The sequence below is a fragment of the Asparagus officinalis genome, chromosome 7 (assembly GCF_001876935.1).
Source record: "Asparagus officinalis chromosome 7, Aspof.V1, whole genome shotgun sequence".
NCBI classification, from domain to species: Eukaryota; Viridiplantae; Streptophyta; class Magnoliopsida; order Asparagales; family Asparagaceae; genus Asparagus; species Asparagus officinalis.
Genome location: NC_033800.1, coordinates 93,624,834 through 93,647,145, shown reverse-complemented (window position 1 = coordinate 93,647,145; position 22,312 = coordinate 93,624,834). Strand labels below are relative to the sequence as shown.

Here is a 22,312-nt window from a genome sequence, read left to right as displayed (position 1 = left end):
AAGGTAAAACACAAAAAAAAATTATTGAACTTTTTGCTTCTAAATTTTACTTGCCTTCTATAACTCAGTTAATGCTTTTTTCCTCTCTAAAGGTATTTACAAACATTGAAACGATATGTTCGAAATAAAAATTATCCGGAAGGAAGCATTTGCATAGGATATCTTGCAGACGAGGCTTTGGCATTTTGCTCCATGTACTTATCAGACATTGAGACTCGTCGTACTCGTCGTGGTCGTAATGCCGATGTTTCTACCCCTCGTGAAGGCTTGTCAATCTTTGCATACTCAGGTCGTTGTGTGGGTAAAGCCACACAAGTAGATCTTGAAAGAAGTGTATGGGAGCAATGTCGCAAATATATTTTGTTCAATTGCACCGAAGTCTATCCATTTCTAGAGTGAGATATTTTATTAGATGTTTAGCTTTTTTTTTGGTATGTCTAGTTCATTAAGTGAATTTTAAGTTCGTACTTATCTGTTATGGTTAACTTTAATAGAAAAATGATGGCGGAGTTGCGCAAAATCCACCGACGAAAAACTGTTCGAGAAGTAGAGAATTTGAGAAATAAGGAATTTCCTACTTGGTTCCAGAACCATGTAAGCTACAACTTCGTAGTTATACAATTATCATTTTTTGTACCACACTTTTTTGTAATATATAATTGACTTTGTTAATTATTGCCTCAGGTGAATGATTTGCATGCAAAAGGCGATTCTTCCGCAACGGAAGATTTACGTCGACTTGCTAATGGTCCTAATATGACTGTGAAGCAATATAAAACATGCATTGTTAATGGTTGCAGATTCCGGATTAAATCAATTGATGACAACCATAAAAATCAAAATTGTGGAGTCTTTGTTTCTGCACAAACTTCAAGTTATTCTAGTGTGAGGGACAACAATCCGATTACCGGTAATGTTGACTACTATGGAGTTTTAAAGCAAGTTATTCTAGTGTGAGGGACAACAATCCGATTACCGGTAATGTTGACTACTATGGAGTTTTAAAGAATATTTACGAATGTGATTATGGTCCGGTAATGTTGACTACTATGGAGTTTTAAAGAATATTTACGAATGTGATTATGGTCTTCCTGGAGAGCCTGAAGGTCATGGATGTAAAGTGGTGTTATTTGATTGTGATTGGGTCAGCAACTCTGGGAAGAAGCTTGATAATTATGGTTTCACCTTAGTGAATTTTAAACACTTGGCACACAACAACGATACATTTATAATAGCTTCACAAGCTGTACAAGTGTTTTATGTTTGTGATCCAAAAGACATGGATTGGAATGTTGCTGTTAAATTAAGCCCGAGGGATTTCTTTGATGTCATGGAGAGTGATGATGGATCATCAAGTATGTCCAACCCATTAAATTCAGATGATTGTTATGCCGTACCAAATCTTGATGATCGGGCACTAGATGATGAAGAATTACAAGTTAGAACTGATATCCGTGGAACCTTTGTTAATAAGCAGTTACCACTACCAGTTGCTAATGATTCTGTAGGTAATGAGGAAGAGCTTGGGGATGATGATGAGGAAAACGAAGATGATGAAAGTGAGGACAGTGAAGAAGAATTGAATTAGTAGATTTTGTGATTGTATTATTAGTAGACTTGATTCTTTTGAAATTGCACTTGTTTCATTTGTTATTCATTGGATTTACTACTCATGCATTTTTTTTGAAAGTGTTTAGTTAATAAATTATTGAAAAACTTGTGAAGTTAGATTTGATAATTGATGTCATACTTTGTGTTTTGGATTTTTAACTATTTAGATGAGTAGAGTTGAGTATTCTGCTTCCAACGAAGAACACAATATAGAAGACAATACAGGAGAATTTGATGGCACTCATGATGATAATGGTACGTGTTTTCTTAAATTTTTCTCCTGAAGAAAACAGCTATGCATCTCTCTTTCAAATGGGATCCGTTTACGTTGCTTAACAAGAAAACACAAATAATTTTTGAACTTTTCTTTGCTAATGCCATTTCTCCCCATGCTATATTTTTTATGCTAGCAAATATCCGTTTGATGTTCCTCATCTTCTAACTTCATGTCATGTGTTATCTGGAAACCAAGTCTTCTTTCTGAGATTAGAATAGAAATGACAGGAGAAGCAGCTGCTACTGCTGCAGACAGCAGCTCAGAGAGCTGTCTGCAGAGCTGCTACTGCTGCAGACAGCAGCTCAGAGAGCTGTGTGAAAGGGAAGCACGCTCAATAAACTACTGTGTATCTCAGTTAATAGCTCCAAAATATCCATGTTCTCTTTATATATAACATATATGCAAGTCTAGGACAGAAAACAGTGGGGGCCAAAACTTTGGGGAAGTTAACCCATTATATACACCAGCCAGTCCTGGTGCAGTTCCATTAAGTAGTCTTATGGCCTGTTGCTCTGTTTTGTTGTAACTTAAATTTATGTATGTACCGAGAGTGTTTTTTGAATACATCTAATGCGTTCCTTCTGTTTTATTAGATGGCGCAGTTCCAAATCTGTTCACTCTGCAATTCTTCTTTTAGTTCTTGATTCATCTCAAAGATCCACTTAGTTTTCTCAGGCATGGCATTTGTATCAATACCTAAAGGCTACTATCTGATTCTCTGTGAAGTGCATGCCTTGTAAAGGTTCCCTTTGTTGACTTTCTAAGGCATGTGCCATTGCAACCGGCTATAGGTGAACAAAAATTGGTTCCTTGTGTGACATTGACGGTTTATTACAGCAAAGTATATGAATCCACTTTTTATCCAAATTATCAATGACATTTGTTCATTGTACTAGTGTGTGTGACTTCGAAATAGCCACATTCCTGCATTATATGTCAAATATGTAAATGTTCGCTTAATGTAGTCGTGTACCTATTAAACTACAGTACATATTTAATCGGAACTGTATCACAATATGATGACTACCACCACATTCATGATGAGGTAGTCAGCTGTTTTGGGATTAAGAATCAGAAATGACAGGATAGCACTGCTACTGCTGCAGACAGCAGCTCAAAAGAGCTGTTGCAGACAGCAGCTCAGAGAGCTGTCTGCAACAAGCAGCAGCTCTCTTTGAACTGCTGGACTGCAGTCGCTCTTTGAACTGCTGCTGGAGTCAGCAGTCTTTGAAATCTGCTGGCAGTCAGGCAGCTCAAAGCAAGCTGGCTGGCTTGGCAGCTGGCCTGCTGCCTGGCCAAAAGAGGGGAAAAGGGCAATTTGGGGACTACTTTTGGCTGCTTTCAAATGGTATAGTTGCAAATTTAAGGTACATCTTTGCTAATGGACAATTGAGCCCTTCAAAATATGTGCGTGAGCCCTCACAAGAATATATGTCGTATGACTCTTATATCACGCCAGTGAATTTATTTCACTGCAATATTGAGCGAAACACGGATGAGCTCAAAGATTTATCTGTATGCATGGTGGATTTTCTCTTGCGGCCCAGCAAAACTAAATGGTTAGAACAGACGAGAAGGCTAAAATATACAAGTCCATTTCTTAAACTTAATTGCTGCAGCAGCTCAAAGATGCTGCTGATGTTAGCAAGCAGGCCAGCAACTAGAGAGCTGTCTAACAGCATGCAGCTCTGAGCTGCTGCTGTGGGGCAGACAGCAGCAGCTCTGAGCTGCTGCTGCAGTCCTCTTGAGGCTGGCTGGCTGCAGTCAGCCAGCTGCAAAGAGCTACTGCTGCTTGCAAAAGGGGGAACAAAAAGGGAAAAGCCCCGGTCATCTGTCAATTAACGTACACCTACGCAATCAAGTCAATTACATAACATTCATATCCATTCTAAATGTATACATGTGTTTGGAAGGTCAATGACATCGTTTTGGATCTCGAACGAGAAATTTGCATAACATTGTCGACATATCAACCATAAATCCGGGTTTTACTATTTATTATCTATTTTATATGTTTATTAACTTTAGTGTATGCCAGGTCAAGCACGGCAAAAGAAAAGAAGCGGAGGTTATGAAATGCCAAAGTTGGGGAAAATCTGGCAAGAGTTATTGCATTCACAGAGGGATGGATTGTGCGTTGACCGCCAAGGATGCCCAGTTATCTAGGTACTTCTTAGGTAGCCTAAGGCAAAAAAATTCAAGTTCTTCCCTCAAGCTATTAGATTGGCGGTTGCATGAATGATACACCTGGATGCATGTGTGGAAAACAATATATGTATGATTTCTTGACACACTTTCAGCTTTAATAGTATGAAACATATAGTATAACACTTGTAAATGTATATAAACTTGTATCGAGTGCAGGATACCATAGACTTAGCGGCCTGAAGATGTCCCAATTAATTCCTAAAATCCGACTTAGTGAATGTGCAAAGATTGTCTGATAGGTGCAGACAACTATAAGGCAAGTTTAAAAGCTAAAGTATTACATACTCCTTATGGTTGGTTTGGGCACAGAACGATTCTTGTGTGGAGACTGATGCGTGTAAGATCGCGACGAATGGCGGGCATGGTTAAACTCATTGGACACTGATCCAAAAAATAATAGTAAGTACTACCCTTGCCCATAAATATACAACTTAATGATTTCAAATTAGGCATATATTTTTGTATTATGTTGTGCGCCTCTCAGTTAGATTTGAAAGAATATTGAAAAGCCGCATAGAGGCAAAAAATGAATCAGCACTGTGCACAAAGACTTCCACGACATCATGGCTGATTATGTAAGTTACCACAGCCCTTTTTTCTTTAGACTGTATGTGTTTCATAGAATTTGTCATGTTATTTTGTGTTTGGGGAGCATTGACATCAGATACTCAACTTATATATATTCCTTTTTAGTAGCAAACTCGATGTGGAAGTCAATAATCACATATCGTATCAATAAACAAAGTTCCTTTCTCTCACTCCCTTGCCTGGGATCCACTTAGTCAGTAATTAGTACCAAAACAAAGAATACACAGATAAAACTAGGCCTATGCCATTATATGAATGTCATTTAATACAAAAGCGTACAGAACATCCATCATAATAATTATGTAATATCTCACCAACATAGTACATAACCATCAGCCACCTGCACCCAGCCATAAAAAATGTGACATTTGTTCCTTGTGGGACCTGCGTAAAGCATTGTAGTGTGATAATAAGAAATTTACACACAATAATGATGCCCAAAAAAAGAGAGTACTCACAATTTTGGCTCTCTCCTGTCCATGCTATGATCATCAATTGCAAGGAATGAAACAGAAAACGAAAGTGCACCATTCAGCAGTGAAAGGGAAGCACGCTCAATAAACTACTGTGTATCTCAGTTAATAGCTCCAAAATATCCATGTTCTCTTTATATATAACATATATGCAAGTCTAGGACAGAAAACAGTGGGGGCCAAAACTTTGGGGAAGTTAACCCATTATATACACCAGCCAGTCCTGGTGCAGTTCCATTAAGTAGTCTTATGGCCTGTTGCTCTGTTTTGTTGTAACTTAAATTTATGTATGTACCGAGAGTGTTTTTTGAATACATCTAATGCGTTCCTTCTGTTTTATTAGATGGCGCAGTTCCAAATCTGTTCACTCTGCAATTCTTCTTTTAGTTCTTGATTCATCTCAAAGATCCACTTAGTTTTCTCAGGCATGGCATTTGTATCAATACCTAAAGGCTACTATCTGATTCTCTGTGAAGTGCATGCCTTGTAAAGGTTCCCTTTGTTGACTTTCTAAGGCATGTGCCATTGCAACCGGCTATAGGTGAACAAAAATTGGTTCCTTGTGTGACATTGACGGTTTATTACAGCAAAGTATATGAATCCACTTTTTATCCAAATTATCAATGACATTTGTTCATTGTACTAGTGTGTGTGACTTCGAAATAGCCACATTCCTGCATTATATGTCAAATATGTAAATGTTCGCTTAATGTAGTCGTGTACCTATTAAACTACAGTACATATTTAATCGGAACTGTATCACAATATGATGACTACCACCACATTCATGATGAGGTAGTCAGCTGTTTTGGGATTAAGAATCAGAAATGACAGGATAGCACTGCTACTGCTGCAGACAGCAGCTCAAAAGAGCTGTTGCAGACAGCAGCTCAGAGAGCTGTCTGCAACAAGCAGCAGCTCTCTTTGAACTGCTGGACTGCAGTCGCTCTTTGAACTGCTGCTGGAGTCAGCAGTCTTTGAAATCTGCTGGCAGTCAGGCAGCTCAAAGCAAGCTGGCTGGCTTGGCAGCTGGCCTGCTGCCTGGCCAAAAGAGGGGAAAAGGGCAATTTGGGGACTACTTTTGGCTGCTTTCAAATGGTATAGTTGCAAATTTAAGGTACATCTTTGCTAATGGACAATTGAGCCCTTCAAAATATGTGCGTGAGCCCTCACAAGAATATATGTCGTATGACTCTTATATCACGCCAGTGAATTTATTTCACTGCAATATTGAGCGAAACACGGATGAGCTCAAAGATTTATCTGTATGCATGGTGGATTTTCTCTTGCGGCCCAGCAAAACTAAATGGTTAGAACAGACGAGAAGGCTAAAATATACAAGTCCATTTCTTAAACTTAATTGCTGCAGCAGCTCAAAGATGCTGCTGATGTTAGCAAGCAGGCCAGCAACTAGAGAGCTGTCTAACAGCATGCAGCTCTGAGCTGCTGCTGTGGGGCAGACAGCAGCAGCTCTGAGCTGCTGCTGCAGTCCTCTTGAGGCTGGCTGGCTGCAGTCAGCCAGCTGCAAAGAGCTACTGCTGCTTGCAAAAGGGGGAACAAAAAGGGAAAAGCCCCGGTCATCTGTCAATTAACGTACACCTACGCAATCAAGTCAATTACATAACATTCATATCCATTCTAAATGTATACATGTGTTTGGAAGGTCAATGACATCGTTTTGGATCTCGAACGAGAAATTTGCATAACATTGTCGACATATCAACCATAAATCCGGGTTTTACTATTTATTATCTATTTTATATGTTTATTAACTTTAGTGTATGCCAGGTCAAGCACGGCAAAAGAAAAGAAGCGGAGGTTATGAAATGCCAAAGTTGGGGAAAATCTGGCAAGAGTTATTGCATTCACAGAGGGATGGATTGTGCGTTGACCGCCAAGGATGCCCAGTTATCTAGGTACTTCTTAGGTAGCCTAAGGCAAAAAAATTCAAGTTCTTCCCTCAAGCTATTAGATTGGCGGTTGCATGAATGATACACCTGGATGCATGTGTGGAAAACAATATATGTATGATTTCTTGACACACTTTCAGCTTTAATAGTATGAAACATATAGTATAACACTTGTAAATGTATATAAACTTGTATCGAGTGCAGGATACCATAGACTTAGCGGCCTGAAGATGTCCCAATTAATTCCTAAAATCCGACTTAGTGAATGTGCAAAGATTGTCTGATAGGTGCAGACAACTATAAGGCAAGTTTAAAAGCTAAAGTATTACATACTCCTTATGGTTGGTTTGGGCACAGAACGATTCTTGTGTGGAGACTGATGCGTGTAAGATCGCGACGAATGGCGGGCATGGTTAAACTCATTGGACACTGATCCAAAAAATAATAGTAAGTACTACCCTTGCCCATAAATATACAACTTAATGATTTCAAATTAGGCATATATTTTTGTATTATGTTGTGCGCCTCTCAGTTAGATTTGAAAGAATATTGAAAAGCCGCATAGAGGCAAAAAATGAATCAGCACTGTGCACAAAGACTTCCACGACATCATGGCTGATTATGTAAGTTACCACAGCCCTTTTTTCTTTAGACTGTATGTGTTTCATAGAATTTGTCATGTTATTTTGTGTTTGGGGAGCATTGACATCAGATACTCAACTTATATATATTCCTTTTTAGTAGCAAACTCGATGTGGAAGTCAATAATCACATATCGTATCAATAAACAAAGTTCCTTTCTCTCACTCCCTTGCCTGGGATCCACTTAGTCAGTAATTAGTACCAAAACAAAGAATACACAGATAAAACTAGGCCTATGCCATTATATGAATGTCATTTAATACAAAAGCGTACAGAACATCCATCATAATAATTATGTAATATCTCACCAACATAGTACATAACCATCAGCCACCTGCACCCAGCCATAAAAAATGTGACATTTGTTCCTTGTGGGACCTGCGTAAAGCATTGTAGTGTGATAATAAGAAATTTACACACAATAATGATGCCCAAAAAAAGAGAGTACTCACAATTTTGGCTCTCTCCTGTCCATGCTATGATCATCAATTGCAAGGAATGAAACAGAAAACGAAAGTGCACCATTCAGCAGAACCTGGAAAACACCGTATCAGTTATTCAATAAGGTACACAAATATACAACTGCTGTGTAAAACTTAAAGCTAAACAAGATCATTATTTGACAGCCTACCTGGTCACCAATTTTGAGAGGAACTATATCTTAGCTAGTTACATGAGGTCTTCCTGTCAACAGCAACTGACAAATTTAAATAATCTATAAATTATAGCATACCATCTATATTTAATTCTCTATTGTTCCTTTAAAAATGGGTGATTGCTTCAGTAGTCGGTGTTCATATTATATTAGTGGCAAATAAATTTTCTATTACTGGACAATAATTAATATGTTTGTTGAGAACTGAGTTTGTATAATGAATCAAACGAAAATTGGGGAATGTATATGTTAATAAATGAATCCATCATGCAGATTGGTATGTTTACATAACTAAACTTGCTTCTAAGCAAATTCTAGTTAATTATATGAATGTTTGATTTGTACTCCGCCACATGTATTTTGGGAGCTTTAAATTTACAATTGAAGGCCAAAGATCTAGAATTTTGATGTATAGCAACGTTATGGCTCCTATATCTCCTATTTATTAAGTTGGGAAAATTATTTGGTTCTTATAGACAACTGCTAAACATGTTTGCTTAAAGACGAAATATAAGGGTTTAAGAGAGTTACGATTTAAGGAAAAAACTTATCAACATCTAATAGAAACAGTTGTGGCGGCACAAACCTCAAGATGTATATTTTGTTTGAATTGCCTTTAAATCAAGAAGGTGAATTGCCTTTTTTGGATGATGTGATTTTGTTTTGATTATGCCTGGAGAACCATCCGGTACATTTTGTTCATGGAACTCATATTATGTTTATTTAAAGACGTGTTTATTCTGACATAGTTGATCTGCTCGGATACATCAAAAAATACGTGCGACTTGTCTGTGTCTAAAGACCCACACAATCACACATATCATTAGCAAAACATTATTCTGCTGCAATATTTCTGCTGGCCCCAGCTTTGTATGGGCATCTATGTCAGACATCCCTATGCCCTAGTTTCTCCCCTAGTTTCTGCATTTTTTGGTATATGTAGATTCTTGATGCATGGATACGAGACAACTACATGCCAATTGAGTCAAGATATTGACTGCTTTGTCCATGAAAGCCGATAACCATACCTCCTTCAATTGGTATTGTAAATGGAGTACCTTCTTCAATCCCATTATTCTATGTAGACCATTTAATGTCCATAACATTACATTTACTGTTGAAGTCTGCTTCTTTGAGATGTTGCTTCTTTAATTAAATAAAATTTATGATTGTTTTTCTGTGTTTTACAAATAGGAGAAAAAACATGGTCGCAAACCCGATCCTATTGAGATATTTTATATAGTGCACAAACGGCGAGATGAAAACAAAAGTTGGATAGATGATGCATCGGAGGAATTGGCGGTGAGTTTGAAATTTAATAATTTGTATTTAGCAAGTAATACATGTAAAAAAATTGTTTTACTTCATATTTTGTCCATTTTGGCTGTTGAAGTGAATTCTTTTTTCAGGTTAAGATCTCACGGGAATTAACGAGTTTGGTTGAAACCCATGGCGAGGAAACATCAGAACTAAGGCAACAAGCTTATGTAGCAGCAAGGGGTTTAGAGACTCGTGGTAGAGTTCGTGGTTATGGAAGAGGGGTGACGCCAGACATGATTCCTTGGGTGGCACAAACTCAGCCAACATCTTCATCACTTCGATCACGTACTGGGCGAGCATATGCTAATTTGCAATCTCAATATTCAGAACTTGAGGAAAAGTATGAGCGACAACAAAAGGAGTTGGATGAGTTGAAACTGATGATCACTTCAAGGAACGCACATCCGCATCAACAATCTTCCTCCCAACAACAGTCTAACTCCCAGCAGGGGTCTTCATCCCAACAACAGTCACATTACGAACAAATTCCGACATCTTGCCCATATCCACCATATCAGCATCGTCGTCCGCAATCTCCTTCCCAACAACACTCGCCTTCCCAGCACGCTCCGACATCGTACACATATCCTCCATATCAGCATCTTCCACCGTATCTGTATACATCATCTTCGCAGTTCTACTACCCCCATCCATACCAGCCACCTTTGTACCACCCAGTGCCACACCCACCTGGAGAGTTTACAGCAATGCTCAATGATTCAGATTTTATGCAGCAGATGATGCCACCAAATGATAGGAATGACAAGGATAAAAGTTAGATATTTTTACATTCATGTTGAAGGTCAATTTTGTTGGTTATTTAAGTTATTGTTAAGTACTATTTGTCACTCTTTTTAAGTAATTTTGGTACATTATTATGTAATCAAATTGGATTGACTTCTTATTAATCAAAATTATTCATGTTTCAATTATTTTATGTTTGTTTTTCAATTTAATTATATGAATTAAAAATTAATTATTTTTTCGGATTTATTAAAAAAATAAAATATTAATATCAAATTTAAGTTATTAGAGGCAATTATATTTGTACCTTAAATTAATACATTTATTTTAATTCTAACTATTTGGGGCAGTTACATCTGCATCTAATAAGTTATTAGAGGCAATTATATTTGTACCTTAAGTAAATATATTTATTATAATTCAAACTATTTGGGGCATTTATATCTGCATCTAATAAGTTATTAGAGGCAATTATATTTGCCTCTAATACTTTTTCAACTAAACCGGCTGACGTGGCGCATTGAGTATTTGGGGCGGAAGTTTGTGCAATATTGCCCCTAATAACTATTAGCAACACCACTTTTAGGTGCGGATACGAGTTTTGCCACTCATGTAATTAGAGGCATATAATTCCATTTATTTGCCTCTAATTGAATTAAAAGTGACGAAAATAATTGCCCCTAACTCTTCTTTTTTTTGTAGTGCACATTCAAACTCTTACAATCTACCCATATTTATAGCTTACAACAATAAATGAGAACCTTTGGATTTTTCTTGGAGAACAATAATTAAATCTCAGCTAGAAAAATATTTCTGGTGCGAACTAATCAGTTGACCAATTGGTTGACCTATAGGTTGACCAATCGGTTGGTCGACCGTTTGGTTTGCAACAGATTTGGTTTTTTGTTAATTTCTTAACCCGATTTCTTGGTGGATCCTTGAGTTTTCTTGAGCCTTCTTTTGTCTTCATATTTGGGCTTCAATTAATAGTAGAAAATTAGGGAAATAAATTTTTTTGGGCTTTTATTCACTAATTCTTTATTAACCTGTAAATTAAGATAAAATATGTTATTAGTGACATTTTTAAATAAAATAGACAATGATGGTATAAAAATATAATATAAATGTGATTATCAGTAGTGTAGATTATTATCTCTCTTTTCTTGCTTTTATAGTTTATATTTATTTTCTTTTTATACTTCATAGTTTAAATTTTAATTTCTTGCATTATAATTTCTAGTATGAGTAGCTAATCTCTTTAGGATTTCTAGGATTAGATGAAACTAGTTTAATGTTCTTTTAGTTTTTGAATTGCTCTTTGTTGTGCTTAAAATGGTCAGTTTAGGATAATCAGCTAGAGAACTACTTGGTAGAAAAAGAATCTGATATGCTATAGTTATCTTAAATGGTTTTATCGTTTATGTTTTCAATTCTATGGTTTTATCTAGTTATTTATTTCTTTTCACGAGTAGTAATATTTCTTGAAAATACTTTCATAGGTTATGCTTATTTTTAGTAATTTAATAGTCTATACTTAATAATTCTAAGTAATATGAGAATAAATAAAAAAAGTAATTCTTAAATCCAAATTAAAATTAACTAGTGGATTCAATCCAAAGATTACTAGTCTTCTCACTTGATTTCCTTCATTTTTTTGTTTGCTTCTTGTTTTGATTTAATTTTCTTTTATTTGTTCATCTATTTCTCTCATTCTTCCCTCTTGTTTTAGCCTTTTTTATTTGTGATAAATCCTCAACCCAGTCAACCTTTATACTATCATTCTTTCCAACGTTTCTATATACTATATATTGATTGTTTGGTACTTGTAATGTTTCATTTTTATTCACATCAACCTCCCCCAAATAATCATTTCATTGCCAAAACCTCCCTCTGGTTACTTATGAGAGCTAAACCCAATCAAATCTAATGAAAATATGTTTACTTCTTGTTATACCACTTTCTCATAAACATTAACATTTAAAATATTACCCACCCGGTTTATACTACGTTTATATTGATAATCCACAACTTGCAACCCATCAAACCCTTCTTATTCAATGGTAAATTCCCCCAAATCCAACCAAAGATGTTCTTTCAACCTTTTAGAGCCCCCAAAAAATTAGAGAAATAAACGGACTTTTCAGTTGGGGGGGGGGGGTGGGGGGGGGGGTGGGGGGGGGGGTAACCGTCCCTAGGGCAATTGGAGTAATTTCACAATTATATTAACGGCTTAACCCAACTGCGTAGTTAGAATTTGTAGACATAACACATTTGAGCAGAGGGATAAATTGACAATGAAATTGATGGTTTGGGGCAATGGTTTTTGCAAACACTGAGATTTGAGGCCGTTTTGACCCTTTAAAGATGATTAAGAGGCTTAAAATCGCAATTTCCCCAAAATGTTTGCGTTTTTTTTGATTGAGAACTAATTAATGATAGCAGTTTACACAGTAGTTAATTTAAAGTACATTGCAAAATTAAAATTGCTTACCCCTCACCCCACCGCCCCACCACCCCCCCACGCCCACCGCAGCACACACACCTCCGGCCGGCGCCATAAGAGCATCTCCAACAGCTTCCTCATTTCCCATTTTTGAAGAATTTAGTTAGGTTTTTGGTCCAACAGATTCCTCATCTCATTCCCCAAAATAGGGATGGAGTAGAAAAAATGGGGAAGCTTCCCCAAATCTGCAGCATTCTCCAAATTTTTGGAGGAAAAAATGGATTCTTCAAAATGGGGAAACTGTTAGAGTTGGTGTAAAAATAATTTGGAGAATATGACTTTTGCTTCTCCATTTTAGAGAAAATTTTAAAGAAGCTTTTGGAGATGCCCTAACATGTGGGTACCCCCGGCAAGGCGCCTAACAGGTGGGTATTGTGGCATAGGGATCAATCAGTATCTACGCCACTCTTGTCCTCAATATATCCTCGGGTATTGCGCTTCGTCTGTCCTACTCTGGTGGGGTCTCTAATACATTGATCTATCCAAGGTACTTTGTTTTGAAAAGGAATAATAATATTATTGTCCCACGAAAATATTCTAGTTTCTTCTAAGTTTTGTTTAGATGTTAACAATGCAAATGCCCAATATCATTCACTAGTCAATAATAACAAGAATGGCTTAGCATATTGTCATTTACAACTTTTTCACAATAATTAAATACACGAATCGCTAATTAGATGAGATGCTAAGTTCTTGAGTAACAAGAAAATACAATGAAGTAAACAAGAGACTGAGATTTGAGATATTCTAGTCCCAAGACTTAAAACTGGTGAAGTAGATAAGATATGCGACTGTTAGTCCCATCGGTGCCCAGCGCCCACATCATTCAAACGTCAGTGATAAAAAGAATGCACTAATTCGCATATTATCACATACAATCTCTTCACAATAAGTACGCACATGCATGAATAACAAATGTTCACTGATCGATCACGCCAGAAGCCAGAAGTTTTTGTGCCTCCTGGTTGTAATTAGATACCCACCACCACCTCTTCTGCTCTTCTTCCTCACCGCTAGAGTCATGCAGCTAGCATTCTTTATGCAGTACTCAGTCACTGCTCTTCTTGCTCTGTTCTTCCGACGGCGGGCCCACATCGTCATCATCAGCCGCCACGCCATCGACCGCTTCTTCTGCCCCAGGACCAAGAGGGACGCTGCTTGCCGTTTGGCCTCAGCCACGATCGCTGGACCTGGCTCTTCTCCTTTCACCAGACTAACCTCCACCTCAACCTGTGTAGTTTTAAATGAAATCAAGATTTGACACCAATTACGTACTAAAAGGGGGTTTAATAAAATTCACCTCTGGTCTCCTGGCTTGACAAAAAGTTTTCATGGCACACAAAGGCGCATAATTTCCTAGGATCTTTCTTCTTCTCAGATAGATCACCTGCAGCAAATTCATACTATTATAAGTAACAACAGACAGTAGCAAATTAAACACAAACTTGAACAAGGATTGACAGACAGAATGATTAAAAAAATATCTCACCATGAGCCTGCGTTGAAGTGGGTTTTATTACAGCAACAACGACAATCGTGTCGTGATTCTGTACAGTATGAGATAGTGTCCATTGGAGCGCAGTTTTGGATTCCCTGCTGGAATTCACAACCACCATGATCCTCCTCCCACCGGTCTCTGATCCAAGGCTCCAACTCTTATCGGAGCCTGACCCGACTGCAGCAGATATTGGTTTCGGATCCATCTTTCTCGGTGACCCAACCCGAAAACAGAGTGGAAACCTGTTCAAGCAGAAGCTTGTGTTGGGCCGGCCCATAATCCCACAAGAAGTTGAACCAGAAAAAGAAAGAGTACAGCTCTTTCAGCTCTCTTATCTATGGCTGGCTCCATATTTCTGTGTATTTATTGACTTCTTCCTTATATTCTGACAAGTAATTTTTGCTAGTAGACGTGGGTTCCATCCTCAACGTGCAGGACATGATCTATGTGCTGTTGCAATCATATTGAATTAATTAAGCCCATTGCCTATAATTTTATCTTAACCACCGTTGTTCTACCTACTTAATCACAATGCATACCACACCCCTTACATCACTACTACAAACAAGGCTAGCCCCAACAGTTAAAACCGCTGGTCCTAACTATGACCCCAATGATTGGCACCATCGGGGCCAAAAAATAAACCGTTAGGGCATAGCGCGTCAGTGCTGGCTCAGACCCAATAATTTAAATATCGGCCCTAATGGTTAAAACCGTGGAGACAAGTAAATAATGAAGTTAATTATTCGAAAAAGAAATGTTAGCCCCAATGTTTATAACCGTTGGGGCCGATTATTTACACCAACGAATACAACCGTTGGTACAAGTCAATTTTCCAAAATAGAAAAATATCAACCCCAACAGTGCTAATCGTTGGGGCTGATGTATGCATCAACCGTTGGGGCTGATGTATACATCAACGGTTGTAACCATTGGTGCAAGTGATCAGCCCCAACAGTTACAACCGTGGGGCCATTTTTTTAGTACACTTTCAGTTTGTTCTTCATACCTATATACATGTCATATTCACATACAAATATATAATCACCATGTTTACAAATTCATATTCCCACGCAATTATATTTCATAAAATTCACAATTTCCACGCAATTGTACAATCAACAACACAAATTTATAATAAAATGAATTCGTAATGTAAACTAAAACACAAGAGTCACGATAACCAAATTGCAATGAATAATGTTTAAACTAATTAGTCCCAAACATAAAGAAGAATATCCAAAATATACATGTTTCTAATATCTAAAAAATATACAACAGTCACTGCTACAAATAGATACCAAAATTCTAGGCAAAATTCTTGCGAATATCCTCCTTGGCGTAGTGTTGGAATAGACTAGGAAGAGGAACCTGTGCTGAAAGGAGAACATTGAACGGTAGAAGTTGAAGCCTGAGCATCCAGAGAAGGATGAGAAGCTAGTGAAGTAGTGGTAGCTGGTGCAATAGAAGGTGGATGAGCGTTCTATGAATCCATCTGTAAAATAGTACGTGCATGAGTGTGTGTATGTGTGCGTGCGTATGCGATAAAGTGTGAATGTATGAGCATGAGAGTGTTTGTATGAATTGGCATCCTACGCAACTCTCGCCAACAAACTTTTTGAAACACTATTTTAATTTAAGATACCAAACAATTAGAGGTACATTAGTAAGAATACTACTCAAAGAGTTAATTGTTCATGCGAACTATACTGAATTATGGCCAGCCATCAAATTGATTATGGTGTATTTATTTCTTTTTATATGTGAGCCTTGTTCACCTATTATGTTAATTTTATTATCAAAGTGTGAATGTATGAGCATGAGATTTATTTGACTCTTTATTCTAAGACATGATAGCCCAACTGAAATAGAATAAGAATATCTCTAAACTGTAATAATGTATCATGTCTTTGAATAAAGAGTCAAATAAATCTCATTAAGGCATTCAGCTTCTACAAAATAAAAATACAAGTCTAGAGTCTAGAAGAAATCCCATCAACATGCGACTCTCCGTGCATTAAACTCGCCGTCTGAAAAGAGGGGAAACAATGGGCGTCAAAGTGCTAGCGAGATCATCTCTACCGCCCCAAGGGGAAGGGATAGCAGTATATAAAAAAATATTAGTTAGTACATGTAAATATAAAGTTATCAATACTACGCTAAGCGGAAATTGTTATTTAGAGATTCATAATATTAGAATGGGTACGTCGAGCGAAATAATCCAAAAAATGAAACCCTCATGTATATACCCCGTATCCCAAATTATGAATCGCTAAATATCAATCTCAACTAAGAATAAAAATACAAGTGAAATTAGTAACTAGAAATCCACAACTCGAGACCGGTACATCGAGCAATATAATCCAAACAAGAAAACCCTCATGTATATACCATATATCTCGAGCTATGAATCACTAACTACTAACTTCAAACCCATATATGAACAATCATCACGAACAGAAATATTATAGCTTCTACCCTCAATCATAATAAAACAATTTGTCACAATCTCAGACTATCCTTAGGTAGTTGGCACCATCATAAGGAAATATTAGCCAGCTTAAACATTACAAAATATCATGCCGTGTATGTCATTTATCCAATGTATACCCTACTCATGCGTAAACTAATATATATATATATATGCCTCTCTTTTTGCAATAGCGATACTCTTGTAAGGTTCTTACTCAATCGCTTTGCAGTAATAGGTTTTATCTCGCTATTCCGGCTACATGAGATAACGATACTCTTGTAAGGTTCGCACAATAACATCTGGGTTCAACTTCCTTACTCAATCGTTCTACAGTAACATGTTTTATCTTCCTATTCCAGATATGCTTCCAGATGATCGTACAACGGTGAATAGGCACATCAGCTCAACCCGGAAAATACACCGATCACCTTCGAGTATTTGGTACAACTGAGGTCTCATTACGGGAAAAGTAACTAAATACTCCTAGTATGATACAACCGAGGTCTCATTACGGAATAGACAACCACATTGAGCATCCATAACTGATGAGCAATGCTTTATCCTATGTTAATTCACTTTTATCAACTCAACGTGTGTCAAGTATCTCGACAATGCATGTCAATACATCATAAACTAAGTGTACGTGCATATATCTTGGTGTGTGTGTGCTAATATCTAGTGTTCACCAACATCCAAGGTGTTAAACAACCCATAAGGTTCATAATACAACATAACAACATCGAGAAACATCTCTCGAAAATAGAAATAGTGAAGAAAAACATGCACAGACCAAATGTGTGATGGACAGTTGACCGAATATATGCGGCGGTCGACCGCGACGTATTTCAGAAGTTGCCTAGGCCTTTTCCTGGCACGCGGTTGATCGCTGCTTAGGCACGGTCGACCAGACCGAATTCCAGAGTTCTGTGCAGGTTTTAAAATAATTGTGTTCGTGTGTGTTTTTTTTTTATGATTCAAACTTGTATGATTCGTGCTAAATCACATGTAGAACATTGTAAACATCAAATCAACTTCTCTGGGAATTATCAAACATGTGAAATATAATTAATTGCATAATGACTCATAAATAAACTCTTAAACATGCACGGAACATCGTTACGAAGAAAAATCATTAAAATTCAATAAAACCACGTTATTAATTACTCTCAGATCTTAAAACACTTCTGTAATTTCGTTCTTAAACTTTTAAACATAAAAAGATCTGATCTTTATACATATAATACAAAAGATTTGTTGTTTATATCCAAACTAATTAATTAGGCCCAAGAAATCACATTAAAAACTCACTAAAACATCTAAAAACAGGGGAGAGAGATTAGCAGAGATTAAAATCGCCTGAGACTTGAAGAAAAATGTGAAAGATAGGATTCCAAAGTAGATCTCTAAGCCACAAACCGAAAATCCTGCCTTAGAGCCCTTAATCTCTCTAAAAATTAAATTAAGATTTTTAGGAGAGTTTGGTGGCTGCTAAGATTTTTAGATTACTGAAAAATATGTAAAAACTCGTGAACAATATGTATATATATAAGGAAAAACAAATATGGGCCTCAAATACTCGAAACCAAGCCAAAACAGGAAAAATAGTTTTCAGGTTTCGCGGTCGACCGTGTTAGTCGACCGGACCGCGGCGATCGACCGGACTGGAATTTTCCAGATTCTCAGAATTTGGCCATTGTGCATGTTTTCGACTCGATTCTTTCTCATAAATGAACTTGTTTATACTCAAAACACTCGTTAGTGTACTCATACTCTATTTAATGATTTTTTCATAATAAATACCCACTTATTAATCACACATAAATTCAATTTATCAATTGTTAACTCAAATTTTCCAGGGTTTTACATACCTCTAGATCTCTTTGCTTCATTAACTATAATATAATTATTTTTCCTAACCGGTGCACTAAGAGGTCTACGTTGTACATTGTCATACCACCTTAATCTATTCTTTCTCATTTTATCCTCAATAGGAGCAATCTCTAATTTACTACGAATGTATTCATTTCTTATCCTATCTTTTAGAGTATACCCACAAAATCATCTCAACATTCTCATTTCTGCTGCACTCATTTTTTTGCACATGTTATATTTTAATTTCCCAACATTCTAGTTTGTAAAGCATTGTTGAGAGTAATGTAGGTAATATGCAAAATTAACTTTGTCGTATCGAAGTTAAATGATGCTTACATGAACTGTTAGTAATATGCAAAATTAACCTTGTGGTATTGAAGTTAAATTTCACACAAGTTTTAGAATTTTTGAAATAAAATTTTTTGAGATATCAAAGTTCAAAATAAGGTAAATTTTGGGATACTTAAGTATAAATAACCCTAATAAAAAGTAAATTTAAAATCATAAAAATACAATAAACAAATTCAATAACATCATAGAACTTGCACGATAAAAACCTAGGTTATAATAAACAAATTCAATAACATCATAGAACTTGCACGATAAAAACCTAGGTTATACTTTATTATAATTATGATTTGTATTCAAATTAAAGCTGCAATGAAATACAATAATATTTTAATATGTTTGATATACTTATTATAAGTTTTCAATAGTTGATTTATGAGAAGTGTGATCCATGAATTCAAAATATATTTCCTTGCATGTTGTACGATCTTGATATTTTTTATCCTTGGGTGATTAGTTTGTTATTTCTTCAAACATAGAAAAGTAACAATGAAAAGTAACTATATTCATATTACTAAAAATTATTTTTCAAATAATTTCATAATTTTCATATTCATAGAAAATTTCAAAGTATAAAATAAGTATGTCCACATGCATGTGCACTATACTAGTTAATTATAAATAAGATTATTCTAGGTTGATTTGAACACTACACTAGTTACCATTGAAAATCCTTCTACCCCGTTAAAAAAGTATAGTAGTGCATGCAGCTAACTTTTTTCACTTCTAGAAAATTTCGGCAACACCTCCCTATTATTCTCTCTGTACATTGTGTGGATGTTATTATGCATATTGACAATGGACTGAAACGCAAAACAACATGCATTTATTATACATGGAGAATAATGAGAAAGTGCTACCAAAAGTTTTTAGAAATGAAAACACACAAAGTATACAAAGTTAGATGACGCAATATTATATTCCTAACTTGTTTGAGAAGGGACCTCCTTCCCAAACAGATCCAATAATTATGATTTTGAATGCCAATTCTTTTTTACTTTTAATATAAAGTACATGATACTTTTTGGTTGGATACCCAATCTGAGTCATGTATCCTATATATATTAAAAGTATAAAGAGTTAAAAGTAATTTTTGGACAGGAGTCTAGGGCTAATGTTTACTTTTTTCATCTAAATTAGATTTATAAGACACTATTGTGTTATGTATCACATTAAGGGTAATTATGATTGTGTAATTAGAGTTCAAGTTAGCACTATGATGGTATTAATGTGAATTATGGTAACTAGATTAAGAGTGACTACAACTACATCAATACCATAATACATAACATCACAAATTGTACTAATTTCACAAATAACTACAAAATATAGCAAATACCAATTTTCAGAAATTACCCTAATCTAGATGCGAAAGAAACTTACAAATTATTAGTCGCCTCGCTGGAGGCAGCAACAGGTGGCCTCGCTGGAGGCGTGAAGGAGTAACAGATCAAGATTTTTTGAGTGTAGACAACCTAATAATTTTAGAAAAACCAAAAATATTAGCTAACTACACTATAATTTTAAAAATTACCCTAATTAAGGTTAGGGTTTTGATGGAATAGAGAGGACTTATAGCTATGAAGATTAGGAGAAGCAGCGGCCAAGCATAAGAGGCGGTGACGGAGGGTGCGGTGTAGGCGGCAGTGTAGCTTATAGTACAGGTGATGGGGGAGCTTCTGGTGGTGACGTTGGAAAGAGTTGATGATGGTTGGAGTTGAGGATAAACAATAGCGAGGGTTTGAGGGAAGAGGAGGAGGAATTAGGGTTAGGGTTGAGAGGGGAGAGAGGAAGAGGGCAAATCAGGACCGATTAGGTTTTGGAGGGGAGAGAGAAGGTAGCACAATTTGTAGTGAGATGAGGACACGGCAATGGCGTCTCCGATAACGAATGCATTAGGGTTTTGGGTGATTTCAAAGAAGAGAAAAGAGAGAGACAAGCATGGTTTTAGGAATTTTGAGAAGAAGGAGGCAACAAGGAATCTCAGGCGGGGTTGACATTGGTGATGGTTTCGATTGGTGATTTCGGAACGGAAATTCCCTAAAAAAAATTTTGCTATAAATTGTTAGGCACCAAAGATTAGAACCATTGGGCCTAAAAAAACTTTGCACAACAGTTCCAGCTACCCATTAGGGCTGCCCAACATTGAAGACACGTGACTCACTTTATTAGGCTTGGTTTGGAAGGGGTTTGAGGAGTGAAGGTTGTTAGCCCTTATGTTTTGATGATGTTTTACAACCACCATTATCGGTATTAATGGCTTATTGAGTACAAATGTAATAAATTCATATATCAAGCTTGTTAGTGCCACAAATGGAGGATTGGATGGAATATGCACTACAACGATGATATCCAAAGGAGGAGGAGGCATAGTGGTGAAGCAACGTTATTTCAAGAACAACAAATTCAAATAGAAGCTTCATCCAACTCAAACTATATTAAGACTCAAGAATTACATTCTATATGAGGATATTAGCTAGTTTTTTATTTTTCTCTCTAGTGCTAGAATGTAGGCAAAGAGTTATTGATTTTACTTGAAGCCATTGGGATATCACACACACGTTTTCATACTTATGTTTTTTTAAGTGTTTTTCATAAAATACTTTTTTTCACAAGTATGAGGACCTATCTACAAAATTCTTTTTTCAAACAGTTTGTTTTTAGTATTAAAAACACTTTACAAAGTTTCGTAATTTTTAGAGATCAAATAAATATTTTACAAATATTTTAAAGTGAGTCAAAAATAGTTTTTTGGAATGTATCAGAATGCGGTCGACCGCACCTGTGTTCATTCGTCAGTGGGCAGCAGAGAGTTTGTCGGTCGACCGGTGTGGTCGACCGAGAGTTCGAAATTTCCATCGGTCGACCGCACCGGTCGACCGAAGAAGTCTATGCCCAATTCTCAGTTTCGGATCTGGATCGCGGTCGACCGCAAGTTTTTTCGGTCGACCGCCAAGTTTTTCAAACGGTAATTTTTGTACTTTTACGGTGCCGCTCAATACAGATTTCAGCGACGTTTGTTTCCAGATTTTGGGGGATTAAGGGTATGGGTTTAAACAGCTGGTTTCTCCTATTTAAACTCAACCTCTTCTTCTTCCTCAGTGTCCCAGCTTTTGCAAAAACCAGAGACCTTGTTTTTACTGAGCAAAATTTTCAAACCTGTTTTTTCTGTGTTTTTTGTGTGTTCACT

General features: G+C 36.5%; 2 protein-coding genes and 1 long non-coding RNA gene across 3 annotated transcripts; 1 reads left to right on the top strand and 2 right to left on the bottom strand.

The window, feature by feature from the left end:
- LOC109847514 lies at positions 4,660-10,540 on the top strand. Its single transcript, XM_020416741.1, has 3 exons — positions 4,660-4,671; positions 9,559-9,666; positions 9,774-10,540. The coding sequence occupies exons 1-3, from the start codon at positions 4,660-4,662 to the stop codon at positions 10,461-10,463; spliced, it is 810 nt and encodes a 269-aa protein (XP_020272330.1). The 3' UTR covers positions 10,464-10,540.
- Positions 14,028-15,311, bottom strand: LOC109849448. Its single transcript, XM_020419278.1, has 3 exons — positions 14,421-15,311; positions 14,232-14,318; positions 14,028-14,161 (listed from the first exon to the last, which is right to left on the bottom strand). Exons 1-3 carry the CDS (start codon positions 14,704-14,706, stop codon positions 14,157-14,159), a joined length of 378 nt encoding a protein of 125 aa, XP_020274867.1. The 5' UTR covers positions 14,707-15,311; the 3' UTR covers positions 14,028-14,156.
- Positions 15,610-21,153, bottom strand: LOC109850237. Its single transcript, XR_002249386.1, has 2 exons — positions 20,506-21,153; positions 15,610-15,924 (listed from the first exon to the last, which is right to left on the bottom strand). It is a non-coding gene; the product is annotated as an uncharacterized LOC109850237 (long non-coding RNA).